Source organism: Nicotiana sylvestris, chromosome 7 (genome assembly GCF_000393655.2).
Source record: "Nicotiana sylvestris chromosome 7, ASM39365v2, whole genome shotgun sequence".
Taxonomy (NCBI): domain Eukaryota; kingdom Viridiplantae; phylum Streptophyta; class Magnoliopsida; order Solanales; family Solanaceae; genus Nicotiana; species Nicotiana sylvestris.
In genome coordinates, this window is record NC_091063.1 from 170,749,859 (window position 1) to 170,764,965 (window position 15,107).

Genomic DNA, 15,107 nt, shown 5'->3' on the forward strand with positions numbered 1-15,107 from the left:
TTGATTGTTCTGTTACACTCTCCATGTAGGTACTTACTTAAGATCAAACTGTGTATTAGAGGAAAGTTATATCATTATACATTCTTTGGCAGAGACAGATCTTCAGTGAGTTCAATGGAAACCATAACTTTCCGCTTGATCCATAAGTACATATATATGCAGAAAAGATGTATACTTGTGTATTAAACTCATTTTGAATCCACTTACTATAAAATCTTGATTCGCCTTTGATCTTGGGTAAGCTTTTAAAAAAATAAATTGTACTTAAGCTATTATATTCATCAGATTCAATCTGGACTTAACCAGATAAAGTGTATGTGCACTAAAAATGGACTGAATCAACTCTTGTCGATAAATCAAGAGCCTCTTCGAGTTTAACAACCACTTGTTCCATGGATGGCCGTTGCTGCTTCAGCCCTATGCTAACCAAAGCTAACTTAAGTATAAGTTCAAAAGCCTCCATTGAGAATTTCCCCTCCATTTTGGGATCAACAAATTCTTTGATGTTCCCACCTTTCGTCAAGTTTTTCGCCTAAGATTCAAAACGACATGTTAAATTAAGAAAGTTTGAAAAAAACCACAAGAGAAGAGTGAGTATTTATTTTTACCATTTTACTTAGAGGCATTGGATTCTGCAAATCCAAGTTGATAACCCTTTGTCCAGATAATAGTTGTAGCAGCACTATCCCAAACCTATAGACATCACCATAAGAATTAACGTGTCGATTCTTTTGGTACTCAGGATCAACATAACCAAAAGTTCCTCTCACTTCTGAGCTAGCATAAGAGTGAACAATGCTAATAATTTTGGATAAACCAAAGTTTGAGAGTTTGGCTTCAAAGCTGGCAGATATGCGAGAGGCTTGTAACTTCTCTAACCAATGTTTCCATCTGTTCATCCTTAATTATATGCTTAATTGCCACATATTGTCCATCTGCCCGAATTCCTTTGTATACTTTTCCTGTAGAACATGATCATTTCAAAATCCAACTTTCAAAAGGAATTGATCTATAAATAGGCGCATCATAGGAGACTAGGCCAACTTGTACATAATTCGATTTTGTTCTTACCAGCTATGCCTTGACCTATGAAGTTAGACATGCTGAGATTGTCAGTCGCGAAGTAAATTTCTTTAAGTGATAATTTACGATAGCTTGATTCTTCAGAGTAAGATCCATCTGATACTGCTAACACGAAACAGAATTAGTATAAGCTAAAACATTCAGAACAATGATCTTTTCTATGATTATTGGTGTAGAGGACTTACTATATCTTCCACTTGACGGTTTAACTTCATTCTTCCTTTTCAATAAGATCCAGACGCCAATGATTATTATTACTACAAGCCCCACTATACCACCAATTAGAATCCCAAGATCTGCATATTTAACCAATGCTTAACCTTATGAACATTTTTTTGTCCTGAAACTCAGCAATAGCAATAATAGTTGTGAATAAAAATTTCAAGATATTACCTCTTTTAAACTTTGTTCTATGTCTAGTTTCACTTCCAGTCTCATCTCTAGAAGATACTGCACATTACAATGATAAGTCAATATCAAAATTTAATATCCAAAAAGTTGGAAGAGAAAAACATAAATCTGTAACAGAAAGTAGACAAGTATTACCTAAAGGGAGAGAGTTGTCTCCTAGGCAATGAAAGATTTCATTAATCCAACTCTCATCAGAAATTCTTTGGCTTGTTAACAAAATCAACATACTAAATCTACAAATGTCAGCCTCAACTTTCATCAAATTATTTTTCGATTGTGAAGCTAATGATCCCCATGTCCTCAAACACTGATTGCTGCCTTTAGTGAGTCCTCCATCTGAATCCATTAGGCTGCAATCATCTCTTAGATTTTTCAATCTGTTTCCTAACTCGTTCACAACGACTATATTTGAATAATTAGAGTAGCCTCCTACACCACTAGTCAACTTTTCAATGCCACAGCTAAAAGTATCAGAACTAGTGTTCTTCATCGAAGTTAAACAGTGAATCTGTTGTGTGGAATTAAGAAAGATATGTCCTGTTTGGTTTGTCCAACGTGCCAATGCTTGTAAATATCTATTGAAAGGTAATCCACAGCAAGGTTGGGTTAAAAAACCATCCCAATTTCTGTCTAAAGTAGTACAATCCTCCCCAGATGAAGAAATGTTAATATTCAGGATACAGTTATGGGAGATATTAGTCTGAGAAAAAACTAAGTCCAAAGATATGGAAAAACCCATGATAAACTTGATTAACACTGGTATTTTGAAGCAATTCATTTCTTTGAAATGCTAAAGGTTACTCTAAATTAAGGGTGGCACCATAAAATCTTTGCTCATATATTGACACAATCAATGTAGGCTATATAACTTCTCTTCATATAGAAAATAAATTCAAGTAGATTGAAGTAATAACAAAGAGAAGCCAAATGTCGGGCTAATAAGGGTCTTTTTCTTGTTTCCAATTGTAGAGCATAACATTATTTAATCCATCATTAGATGATATAAGACAAAAAGAAATGTTCATTTAAAATCTAAGATAATTTGCTAATTTAATATCTATAGATTCGTAACTTTAAGTAAGATTGTCATAAAAGACAAATGTCGGACATGGCAAAATCAAGAAAATATTGAAGTTTGATGTCACTTTGTGTTGTAGCGTTTGGTTGATGAAGGACTCAATCTTACACCAGTAAAAAGAAATTAATTGTTCTAGCAACAACTAAACTAGTTAAGCATTTATTAGATAGTTAGAATCAAAGCAATAATCATTTTGCATTTAAAAGATTGAAAGCAATAAAAATAAAATAAAAAAGGGAAATGCTCTGGCCTCCATGTGTGTTTGATAGGAAGTCATTTCTGGTGATTGGTTACTATAATATATTTTTCAAGAAAAGCAATTTTTATAAAAGGGGAAAATGCACTAATGACGGAAGTCATTTTCCTCAACTATCTAAATTTTATATTTTATATTATTCGCTCCAGTTAACACTTAGATATTATTATTAATTAATTCAAGATTTTCATCCAAACATTCTTGATTTACTAATATATTTTTAGTTTTTAGTATACTTTTTCCAGCAAAAAATTTTCACAAACCAATCTAATATTTTTCATGGAAAATCACATGCGTCAGACCAAACACACTCTCCGTTTTATTGTTTTTTGTTCCGTTCCCTTTTCTTCTTCCATGGTTTATGGTTATACAATGTTTTGTTGCTACATTTAGAAAAGGCTGGAAATAAAAACCATAAACCCAAAGAAAATTAAAAAATGCAAGCAACCCTCTAGTTATATACTTGTTTGACTCAAAAGATATCGAAACCTTTTTGAATAAATCAATAATCAAAAAATATGAAGGGGTAAATCTTAGTTAAGTATAATAATCTCTAGAACGAAAGATGGATAAGGAGAATACGGATAATAAGACTTCTTTATCTATCCAGATCAACCAATCTTTTACCATAAATCTTCTCACTCGTTTATGTAAGCAAATTTACAATAAGTATTATGGATCAGCCAAGAAGTGCCCCTTTACAAGATTGTTGTTCGCTATATATATAAAGAGTGAAACCCTTCTAAGCTATAAAAAACAAGTTCGAAGGAATATTCCTAGTACCTCCTAATGGGCCTGTATTATTACAAGGGTCGTATAATCTCTTGTTTGCCTTAAGGTCGTCATCCGCAAGACGTCGAGTTACGAGGACCTCGTCATTCGTCTAGCGCTGGACCTACATTATAAAAGGAGGGATCACGGGCACCCATAAAGTTTGGCAAAATTCTACATATATATGTCTTTAAAATATAGTAATATATATAAATAGTGTCATCCTATATACAAAACAAATTTTGATTGAATGCAAATATCATCTGCAACCTTTAAATCTTGGGTCCGCCTCTGGTCATATCAACGTTGTACTTTATTAGCAAAAGTCACATACTTTATTGATTCACTTCAAAGTCATTAAATTGCTAAAATTACTCTTCTATATGAAAGATCCGTTGAGATAAGAAGTGTTTTCCTCGATATTACAACACCAAACCTAGTATATTCTCATAAGTGGGGTATGTGGAGGGTAGTGTGTACGCAGATCTTACTCCCACCTTTAAAAAGGCTGGGAGGCTGTTTCCGGTAGACCATCAGCTCAAGAAAGATAAAAGGAAGGGCCAATGACAAGAAACGAATCAAAAAATCAAGCGAAAACACACAACTAACAGTAGTTAGCGCAATTATAATTTGTTTACCATTATAATATTGTTTTCCTCAATATTGTTTACCATTATAATATTAACTCTCCTGCAATTATGCAATATCAGATTCGGAAAATAAATTTTGGATAAATTAGTTCAGATGAGTTCAACTTTTAAGGTTTTATTAATCAACTCTTTGTAATTTGAAATTATAGATTCAAAATTTAATATTTCCGAAATTTTAAGCAAGTTTTCACTATACATATATGCTTCTCCTTAAAATTAAAAAATTCACCTTTTGTGCTTTATGAACGATTGATGCTTTGCTTTAAAAAAAAAAAGGGGCAGCCCGGTGTACTAAGCTCCCATTATCTGTGGGTCCGGAGAAAGACTGAATCCTCTATCATACTTAGCTTTACCCGACATTTTTGCAAAAGACTATTTTTACGGCTCGAACCCGTGACTTCCCGTGACCTCCTCTTCTTTAGAACAACTTTAATAAATTAGAAATATTTCAGACGTCATATAACGTCTAAGGACCTATCTACCTTAGCTAACTACTAGTGAATGGTCCAATTAAGATTTTTTTTCTTTCTATACGAACAAAAAGAGAAAAAAAACAATGGAGTTTCTGTTTGAAAAAAACAAATGACCACCAATAGGTGAACTAAAGTATCAAAATTGTCGGATTATCTAGTTGAATCTGGTAGTTTGATTATTCTGTTAATAAATGAACAAAAAGATATTAATTGATTTCAAGAAAGAAACAATAAAGTCTCAATCTGGATAAGTTTGCCCCCACCCCCACCCCCACCCCCCACCCCCCCAAAAAAAAAGACAGATTAATACAATAAAGTATCATTTTCAGAGTTGCTCTCTGCTGAGTTGAGACTATGACTTCTTATTAAATATATTAAAGTCATGAATAATCATAATGGAATTTCATTTTACACCTAATGAAATATTTTCTTTTGAAAAGGATTGTGTGAAATTGTATGGTCAATGTATCATATAAGGTTTTATCTCCTATCACTTAGAACTTGAATAGAAAAAAATGACCAGCAAAAATCTCTGATATTCTCTTATGATTTTCTTAGGTTATTTAAATCACTTTTATTAAAAAGTCATATGACTAAAGTAATATCTATAATAAACCACAAAACAAAATCAAGTATCAAGCAACATCGGCTAAACAAGAACTTGACATCATTTTTTTTGGTTAAGCAAATACTTAATTAATTAACAAAAATAATTACATGGGTGGCGCCACATTGGAGCTGTCCAGTTGGATAGTATTGTTTGAGATAGTATTAATTATATTACAAATCAGAGTTTTTCTAACAAAAGTAATTCCTAGGATATCAGTCCAGAGTGCTTCATTGACAAACACCGGAGGAACTCAACATCATTAGCTGAGGTATAGCAATATTTGTGTGGCTATAAGTTTTATTAGGAGTAAAAACATATATTTTTAAATTTATGGTCATAAATATGCAACAACATTTATGTGGTTATAAGACTTCTCAAATTGTAATATTAAATATGTTATAATATTTGTATGGAAATAAGAGCTTATTACTAAGGATAAAACAAAGATTTTAAGGCCCCGTTTGGCCATACATTTTGGCAACGTTTTTTCAAATCTTTTTTGAAAACGTTGTTTGTTCATAGATTAATGATTTATTTTTGAAAAATTTCTGAAATTATTTTTCAAGTTCCCAAAATCTAGTTTAGGGTAGATTTTGGGTGAAACTTGTTCTCCCACACACAAAACTTCAATTTTTTTCAAATAAAATGCATGTCCAAACATAATTTCAACTTCCAAAAATTATTTTTCAAAACTACTTCAAAAATTATTTTTTCAAGTTTCAACTAAATCTATGTCCAAACGCTAGCTAAGTTTAACTGTTTTCAAATTTCGAAAGCTAACTTTTTTTTTTGAAAAGAGCTAAAAAATTATTGCCATATAAACTAGAACATAAGGGGAGTATTTTTTTTTAATCGAAAAGAAAAATTAGGCAAATAATCTAAATGCATAATTTCTCTTCAAAATTGTTTCTCAAAAACCTCTTGAAATTAAAACGCCGCATCTTTAGATTATGTGAAATCATGTCAAACTAGCAATTCAAATCCCAAAGGGGCTATTTTCTACTTAAATTGAGGTCTTTTATTGATTGGAAAAGACACCAATAAATGTAGGAGAAAAAAAAATAGTGCTAATACCAAAATAAAAAAAAAAAAACAAAAATGTGCTATCTGCTAATCCCTTTAAAGAAATTATTGAATCCCAATAATTAATGTTCCTTTTTATTTTCTTTTCTTTTTAAGCTAATAATTGGAGTTTGGTCGCGAATCCAAGAAAAACAGTTGGTTAACTACCTTCAAACGTGGATTACTTTTTTATTTGAGAAACACATATTTAGTACTTAAAATACTATCATTTACTATAAATTTGGTCCTGGCATGACAGATCAAATGATTGAATATATAAGTCTTGAAATGAAATCCAAATCCTAGAAGAATAAAACAAGTCAAAATACTTTGAGCCATGAAATACTCATATATCCTCATTTCTATCGTTTAGATTCTAAAATTTTAGCTCCCGTTTGACCATAGTTTTAGTTATTTTTTTCAATTTTTTTTTTGAAAATATATTGTTCGTTCATGGAATATGATCCGTTTTTGAAAAATAAATAATTTTTTTTTCAAGTTCTCAAAAATTAATTTAGGGCAGTTTTGGGTGAAATTTTTTCTTCCACTCACAAAACGTCAATTTTTTTGTTCAAATAAAATGCATGTCCAAACACAATTTCAACTTCCAAAATTATCTTTCAACACAACTTTGAAAACTTTTTTTTTAAATTTCAACCAAATTTATGTCCAAACGCTAACTTAAATTCAGACGGGCTAAGAAAATTCTTGTATTATTTAGTTTTTCGTTACACTAACAAGAAGTCATCCTTAACGATATCCTATTCTTACTCTGCTTGATTACCACATGGAAATGAGCATTCTATCTTTCTTCATTTCCTTCTAATTTCATTAATTAAATTTCTTTATTTTATAATTAATAATTTTAGAATTTTCATAACCATAACACTTTTATGAATTCTTGTTCATATGAAGTAATTTATTATTTAAAAAAATGATTAGGTTTTGCACAAACAATAGCATTATGATTTCAAACGATAAATATTACACGAGTAGGCAATTGATTAGCACGCGAAATCGATTGTTATTACGTGCACTGATCACCCACCGTAAATGGCCCCACACAAGAGGTTCTTAGGGCCACGATCATCGTGATCGTTCAATCCCAACCGTCCGATCAGAAAGGAGTTTTACTTAAGTTTTGAATATTGAAAAAGTCAAGTGGAGGAAATGGTCCCAATTATAAAGAAAAAAGATTAAGCACTATCAACTTTATGATTATATTATTTTAAAATATGTAAAGTACAGCTTGACTCAATCATACCCAACTAACAAGTAAAATAAAGTGTTAGTAATTTTTATATTTGAAAATGATAAAGAAAAAAAGTGGGAGTATTAAAAAAAATTGGAAATTAATATGTGTATATAATTTGGGTCTCCTGGAAACAGCCTCTCTACCCTTCGGGGTAGGGGTAAGGTCTGCGTACATATTACCCTCCCCAGACCCCACTTGTGGGATTATACTGGGTCGTTGTTGTTGTTGTTGTTGTTGTATATTTTATGACAAAGAGATATTCTTCTTTTAAAAAATCAAAAATGGAAAGTTGGTCATATTTGTTAATAAAGTTAGCTAAATCTTTAAATATTTCCGTTGTTAGACTCTTCTTTCTTAAGGCTTCTTTTTTAATTCATTTATTTATCTTTTATTTTATTTTATTTTTGTTTTTTCTTACTTGTGTTGGTGAGTCATGCCACCCTTCTGCAACTCTACCCCAAACTTTTTTCTTAATTAAGATGTTATTGATTCTATACGAAATAACCTTTAGTAATTAAATAGAATTTAGCTTTCTTAAGCTTTTATGCTTCATTAGTTATTCTAAATCTTGAAGAAAAAAAAACTTGTGGTACGACAAAGTTCATATATGTGAAACAAAATGGGAAATAATGATTTTTGAATTGTGAAATTGTTCACACAAGATCTGGGAACGGTCGCACTCTAAAAGAGTGTGATATAGCTAGGCAGCCTATTCTGACACAAATATTAATGACTGATTTTACGGTTTGAACCCGTGACCTATGTGTACTACGACAAATAATAATGACTTCTTCTTGTTCTCGAGTTTTTCTGCACTTGACTTCAACTCATGGATTTTGACTATCTATGGTAAAGAAGAATGATTTCTTGACTCTTTAATTCATTGAATAATTCATAATTTGTGGTCTAAATGAAGCCGTAAGAGTAAATCCATCTATACATGCAGCAACTATGAAGAGACCAACGATTTACATTTGAATAACATTTTATAATGACACACGAAATAGTCGAAAAATTAAACATCAAGATATGCACTTGTTGCCTTTTTATTTTCAAGATTTAATTTATAGAACTCTAAATTTAAAAATCTAGATCATTTATAGTAGAAAGTATTTCAACATTTAATTATTTCTCCTTTTGTTTCCGAACTCTAATTCATCGATCAGAATAAGAGTGTGTTGTTGGTTTTTTTTTTTTTTTTTTTTTTTAAATATTTAGAAATACTTGAACACCAAAAAGTGGAAGAATAAATTTTGAAAAATTAGCCTTAAAAAATAATATGGTAAGAAGTTGTGTTTTCACACTTATTTTGCTCAGAAAGCCAATTGCATATATATATATTTATATATCATCAATAGGATAATTGTGATGCTTTGGTCCACCATCAAATAATTTTGGTTCAAACTCTGTAATAAAGAACTTCTTAGAAGGTAAGTGCTTTGCTTTTAGAGAGATTATACGATGTGAATCAAAATTAGTTCAATCAACCAGTTATAATATTAAATACTTTATTGAAAAGAAAGAAAATGAAGAAAGTTTTTTTTGTTGGTTTCTCATTCGCTGTCCTTTACTCACATTAGAACCCGATTATATCTGAATTTTCGTGAACTGCATTATATATACAAGAATTTTTTCATACCCAAGGCTCGAGCACGTGACCTCTGATTAACGAAAGAGCAGCCCGTCCCATGCACATCCGTTGGTGGTCAAAATGAATGAAGTTGGAATTAGATGCATGGAGTAACTTTAGAAAAAATTCGGCAATGGCAACTTATTTGAAAAGTTTTGCAAAGACAGAGTAATCAAGTGCATATGTTAGGCTGTTCATCTTTTTGGCATGCAACAATATTAGTTACGTTACATTTTGCCTAAGCAAAAGAAGGAAGAAAGAACTAATAAAAATCTTATTGTAGTTTCCATATATAATGTTAATTAAACTATATATGACATTGTGTTGGAATGATATATTATGTAAGTAATGGTGACCACAGCCATGTGGAGGAAAGTGTACGAGTTAGTTGGAGTTGAGTAATAACAGCTCAAGATAATATAACCAAAAAAAAAAAAAAAAAAAAAAACAAGAAGAAGAAAGAGTCTTGTGTAGTCTGGACCATTGTTCCATGTGATCTCTTCAAAGCTTTTGGATTTTGGGTCGCTATGGGAATAAACTCGCCTTTGATAGGGAGCGTTTTATGTTAAATCTCTGAATTAAAATTAATACCAAATGAGTATTTCGATTTTCGATCGTAAGCTGAGAGGAGAGCAAATTGAGAGCAATCAAAAAGAGGATTTCATACTGTTTTTTTTTTTTTGGCAATTCGCTAGGCAAGCGCCTAAGGCTAGTTTTTATTAATAAAAGAAAAGAAAAATACAACAATTAGAAAATGTACAAATAAGGGGGACAATAGCATCAGTTTTGTTACCCATATGCCTTGGCTATATAATCATTCCTCTGCGCCTCACATTGCCTTATGATGGCAGCCTCATGTAGAGGATTCATGGGGTAGCTGCCGGCAAAGTCTCACGAGGGCATATAATCTCATAGCCGTGTGGATAATTTCCAAAGGCATAGGACCAAGGTAACACAAACTGGGCTAAACATTACCTTACTATTCCTATTGAGGCTTTAATACTGGTTGGAACATTGCCTCGTGTATTTTTTTTTTTTTTGCTTTTCCAATAGAATCAGATATATTTTCTTTTGAAAGAAATAACCCCAATAGGCGTTCACCCAATCATTTAAACTAAAAAATATGCAAATATATAATTATAATTCATATTGTGAATAACTAGTATTTAATCTATATATACCGTTTACGAAAAAATAACAATAATAAATCCAACTAACTATTTACGTAAAAATTCCTTTTTTTTTTTAATTTTTATTTTCACTTGGAATTCGATATTTGCTTTGGCTCCAATTGTTTTAAATTCGCATCGCGTATGACAAAGGGAAAAAAAGAAGCATACCTATGATTTAGGGGTCGTTTGGTAGGAGATATTAGAAAAAATAATGCAAGCATTAGCCCTGTGCATTACTAATACTTTGTTTGGTATATTTTTTCAACCCATGTATAAATAATAACTACTTGTATTAGTTATACATCATACCTGGTATTATCCTATGTACAAGTAATGCATACAAAATCATAACATTAATAATACCAAAACTATTAATGCATGCATTAGTATGGTTAAAGACAAAATTATCCTTAAAGTTCCTTAAAGCTAGAGAATATAAAAGATATTTTTGTAAACAACTATTTTTCTTAAAAATTATGCAATGCATTATAATTTTTAATACACCACACTAAAAAGTAGATAAGAAATATTATCTGCATAATTAATGCTTGCATTACTAATACACCTTATTCCGCACTATTCTTAAACACCCTCCCAAACGACCCCTAGTGTAAAATCTCAAATCTTTACTTAGAAAATCACCCACAGTATTTTAACTATTTATACTTTTCACCCTCTTTTGTGGGTCATACTAGAAAAAATGAAAAAAATATAGAAATGTGCTGTCATAATAACTTTAAACAATAAGGGCAGTCCCTTTGTAATTTGTACATAAGCACAACCCTGCAACAGTAAGAGAGAAAAAACGGTCCATTCCAATCATAACCAAAGCAAAAAGAAAAAGATAGTGGAGACCAAAAACAGAGAAAAGAGAAAGAATTGAAGAAATAAAGAAAATTTTGGTAAAAAAAAAAATGCAGAATCAACAACAGCTACAAACACTGATGCAATCAACAAGTCAAATTTCAGGAAGTTTGAGTTTTAATGGAACATTAACAAAAGAAGATGAAGAAATGTCTAAATCTGCACTTTCAACTTTCAAAGCTAAAGAAGAAGAGATTGAGAAAAAGAAACTTGAAGTTAGAGAGAAAGTTCAAGCTCAGTTGGGTCGTATTGAAGAAGAAACTCGCCGTTTGGCCATTATTCGCGAGGTTTGTTTCTTCATTTTTTTTTTTGGTTTTGGCTAAAGCATTTAATTTTCTGAATATTATTTTTTTCTTTTTGTAGTATATGGTTTTGATTTTTTAGCTCAATAACTTGAAATATCTTTAGATTTGTTTTGGGTTTTAGGAATTTTTCACATATTAAGGTGAAAATTAGGCCATTATTCGCGAGGTTTTTTCCTTTTTAAAAAAAAAAAAATTATTCTTGAATTTATAACTGGAAAATTGACCCTTATTATTATTATTATTTTGTTTTTTTGTAGTATGCGGTTTTGCTATTTAGCTCAACAAATTGAAATAACTTCAGATTTGTTTTGGGTTTTGGGAATTTTGACATATTAAGGTGAAAATTAGAAAAATAAGGCAAAGGTATTGCTAGTTTAATTGAAAATTTTGTTGTGTTAGTCGAAAAACTGTGAGGGAAAGTGAGAAATTTAATTTACCATAAATATAGGAAAAAAATAGAAGGATTAATTATTTGGAACACAGATTTGTTTCTTTATTTCAACAAAATCTAGAATTTTGGGTTAAATTAGTTTCTTTATTTTAACAAAATCTAGATTTGCATTTCTGTCCTTTTTCCCCTTTCACTTTTTTGGGATTTTCCTACTTTTTTAAGCCAAAGAACTCTGATCTATATTATTTCCCTCTTTAAATTAGTTTTTTTCAGCATATTATTGTGTTTGAAACACGTACCACACTACACAATTTGATAAATTTGGTAGGTTAAAATTGGTATAAAATTTTGGTAATTTCGACTGTTGGAAATGGTAGCTCTGATGAGTAATTAATAGGAAAAAAAGGAAAAAAAAATTAAGTTTTGTTCAAAGTTTATAGAATACATGTATATATATAACATTAAATTACAAATAAATTATCAGGAATTAGAAGCATTAGCAGATCCAATGAAGAAAGAAGTTTCAACGGTCAGAAAGAGGATTGATGCAGTCAACAAAGAGTTAAAACCTCTTGGACAAACTTGCCAAAAGAAGGTATAAAATATATTTCTCACTATTTTCTTGAATTTACACCAATTTTGTGTATATCTATGCCATGTATTTTTTGTCACAATTTTTTGTTAAACTGTTTATTTTTTCATTTTTTTTGGGCATGGGGTCAGGTTGGTTGGGTGATTATTTTTGTAAATAATATATATTGTTATAAGGAACCAATATTGTTATTTAGGGGTATTCACGGAAAATCGAAAAATTGAAGCAAACTGAAAACCGGATCAAACCGCCAAAGAACCGGACAATTTCTTGGTTTGTTTTTGTTTTGAATTTAAAAACCGGCCAAATTTGGTTTGGTTTTGGTTTGAAGCAAAAAATAACTAAAAAAAAAGAAGAGTCTAGTTGCTTCCCGTTATTATAATCTAGTTCTTTGCCTTTATATTCTAGTTTGATTGGTAGTCTTGAGTCCAAGAATCCATATTTCATGTTAAAAATAACTTGTCTTTTGAGTCATTAAATTTTATATCACTATTTAATTTCAGTTATCATCAAAATAGTGTATATCTCATACTCCCTCCGGTCCAAAATAAGTGATTTTTTGGATGTTTTCACACAGATTAAGAAACTCACTTTTTAGCATTAATTAGCAAAGAAATTGACCCTGTTAATCTTTACTATCTCACATAAACACTCCTAACACATATTCCAACACTATTTACTCCAAGGACAATGTAGGAAAAAAATAATTAATTCATTTTTGAAATCTGAAAAAATCACTTATTTTGGACCGCAAAAAAAAAGAAAACCAAAAAATCACTTATTTTGGACCGGAGGGAGTATTTAAGAAAAAGTGAACAAAGTTAAAAACCAGACAAAAATCGAATCGATAAAAAAATGACTTAATTGGTCGGCTTTGGTTTCGATATTTGAAAAATCGACTTAATTGGTTTGATTTCTTTTTAGGGAAAAAACCAATCGGAACCGAACCATGAGCCCCCTTACTGATAATATTTCAGCTGAATTTAGTTAACTGCTGAGATGGGATTTAATACTACTGATATAATATCTTAATTAATTATTTGACAATAATCATTTCAATATGTGACTACAGGAAAGAGAATACAAAGAAGCTCTTGAGGCCTTCAATGAAAAACATAAGGAGAAAGTACAGCTTATATCAAGATTGATGGAGGTAAATAATTATATATTTACTGAATTTATTGATTTTCCTGTTCCTACTATTTTTCTATATGTGCATTTAAAACTCTTTTCTATGTGTCTAAATCTGTATGTATGTTTTATTTTTTTACGTATAGTTGGTGGGCGAAAGCGAGAAAATGAGGATGAAGAAGTTGGAAGAGCTGAGCAAGAGTATAGAAACAATTCAATGAAAAATTACCTTAAAAAAAGCTCAGTGACTAATTAGGTTTGTGTGATATAATTAAGATAATCGAAATTTCTATTTATATATTGGCTGTTTTTGTGTTGGTTGGATGTATTCAATTTTTTCTGTTTTTTGTTGTTTTTCTGTTCATTTTTAGCCTTTGAAGGATGATTAATCATCAGTTTCTAATTTTAGGTTTTGTAAACAAGTTTGTAACTAAAACAGGTCTCAAACTGTGGATTCTTTTCTATTCTCTTTTTTCATATCTCTGCCTTTTGATATGTCTCTTGTAGTTGGTGAAATTGTATCAAATTGTCTTACATTTTATTCATGGAGCTCTGTCGTAGTAGTTTGACTGGACACAGAATTTTAAAAAAAAAATGATTCGCTTTTGAATTTAGAGGTGTTAAATTGGCTACTACTACTATATGTTGTTTCTTTTGCTTTAGTTTTCTTACTGTCTTGTTGTTAATGTTTGTTGCTACTGTTTTTTTCCCCATCTTTTCTTGAGCCATATTTATCGAAGACTGTCTCTCTACTTTATTAAGGTAGGAAGTAAGGTCTACGCCGAGGCGGATCTAAGATTTTAGTTCTATGGGTTCAGCATTTAAAGTTATGAGTTCATATTTACTATTTATTGTAATTTTAGTGATTTTTTACACATAATTTGTGCTCTGCGTCGAAAGTTCTAGGTTCAGTTGAACCTGATAGTTCTACTGTGCATCTGCCCCTGGGTCTACGCACACACTATCCTTTCCCAACCTCAATTATGAGATTACACTGAGTTTGTTGTTGTATTTGTGGACATGAAAAGCAAAATCTGTTTGACTATTAAGATTATGTTATTTAGTTTTGACTGGAGTATTGTTACGCAATTGTGGATTTCCAAATGATCTATTTATATTTATATTTATATAGAAACGTTCAACAAAGATTGGACTTTTAAATTGGGTGGTTGACATTATAAAAGAAGATATCTAAGACAGAAGTAGCCAACGGAAACTATCAACTTTTAACCAGAAATAAATTTGGTACCTTGATTTGAATGTTTGTGATATCACTTGGATTAGGTAACGGTCGACTTTCCTAGTTTACAACTTCTGCAAGTTATTTATGTCAACTAGGATCATGTACTTCTAATTAAAATCTTTACTCATTT

General features: G+C 30.7%; 2 protein-coding genes across 2 annotated transcripts; one reads left to right on the top strand and one right to left on the bottom strand.

Annotated features, from left to right (window-relative positions):
* Positions 1–322: 322 nt before the first annotated feature.
* On the bottom strand, positions 323–1,984 carry LOC104241954 (probable LRR receptor-like serine/threonine-protein kinase At5g65240). Its single transcript, XM_070152637.1, has 6 exons — positions 1,630–1,984; positions 1,477–1,533; positions 1,269–1,379; positions 1,072–1,185; positions 880–962; positions 323–532 (listed from the first exon to the last, which is right to left on the bottom strand). The coding sequence occupies exons 1-6, from the start codon at positions 1,982–1,984 to the stop codon at positions 323–325; spliced, it is 930 nt and encodes a 309-aa protein (XP_070008738.1).
* A 9,237-nt stretch (positions 1,985–11,221) lies between these two features.
* LOC104241951 (uncharacterized) lies at positions 11,222–14,211 on the top strand. The gene is made up of 4 exons (XM_009796925.2): positions 11,222–11,602; positions 12,496–12,606; positions 13,676–13,756; positions 13,881–14,211. The coding sequence occupies exons 1-4, from the start codon at positions 11,366–11,368 to the stop codon at positions 13,953–13,955; spliced, it is 504 nt and encodes a 167-aa protein (XP_009795227.1). The 5' UTR covers positions 11,222–11,365; the 3' UTR covers positions 13,956–14,211.
* The last annotated feature ends 896 nt before the right edge of the window (positions 14,212–15,107 follow it).

Excerpts from the sequence above, each read along its gene's own strand:
- LOC104241954 (XM_070152637.1), bottom strand. The coding sequence starts at position 1,984 with ATGAAGAACACTAGTTCTGATACTTTTAGCTGTGGCATTGAAAAGTTG. Across the intron at positions 1,534-1,629 it reads AGACAACTCTCTCCCTTTAG|TATCTTCTAGAGATGAGACT; the intron begins GTAATACTTGTC and ends TGTAATGTGCAG. Across the intron at positions 963-1,071 it reads CATAGGTCAAGGCATAGCTG|GAAAAGTATACAAAGGAATT; the intron begins GTAAGAACAAAA and ends CATGTTCTACAG.
- LOC104241951 (XM_009796925.2), top strand. The coding sequence starts at position 11,366 with ATGCAGAATCAACAACAGCTACAAACACTGATGCAATCAACAAGTCAA. Across the intron at positions 12,607-13,675 it reads GACAAACTTGCCAAAAGAAG|GAAAGAGAATACAAAGAAGC; the intron begins GTATAAAATATA and ends ATGTGACTACAG. Across the intron at positions 13,757-13,880 it reads TTATATCAAGATTGATGGAG|TTGGTGGGCGAAAGCGAGAA; the intron begins GTAAATAATTAT and ends TTTTACGTATAG.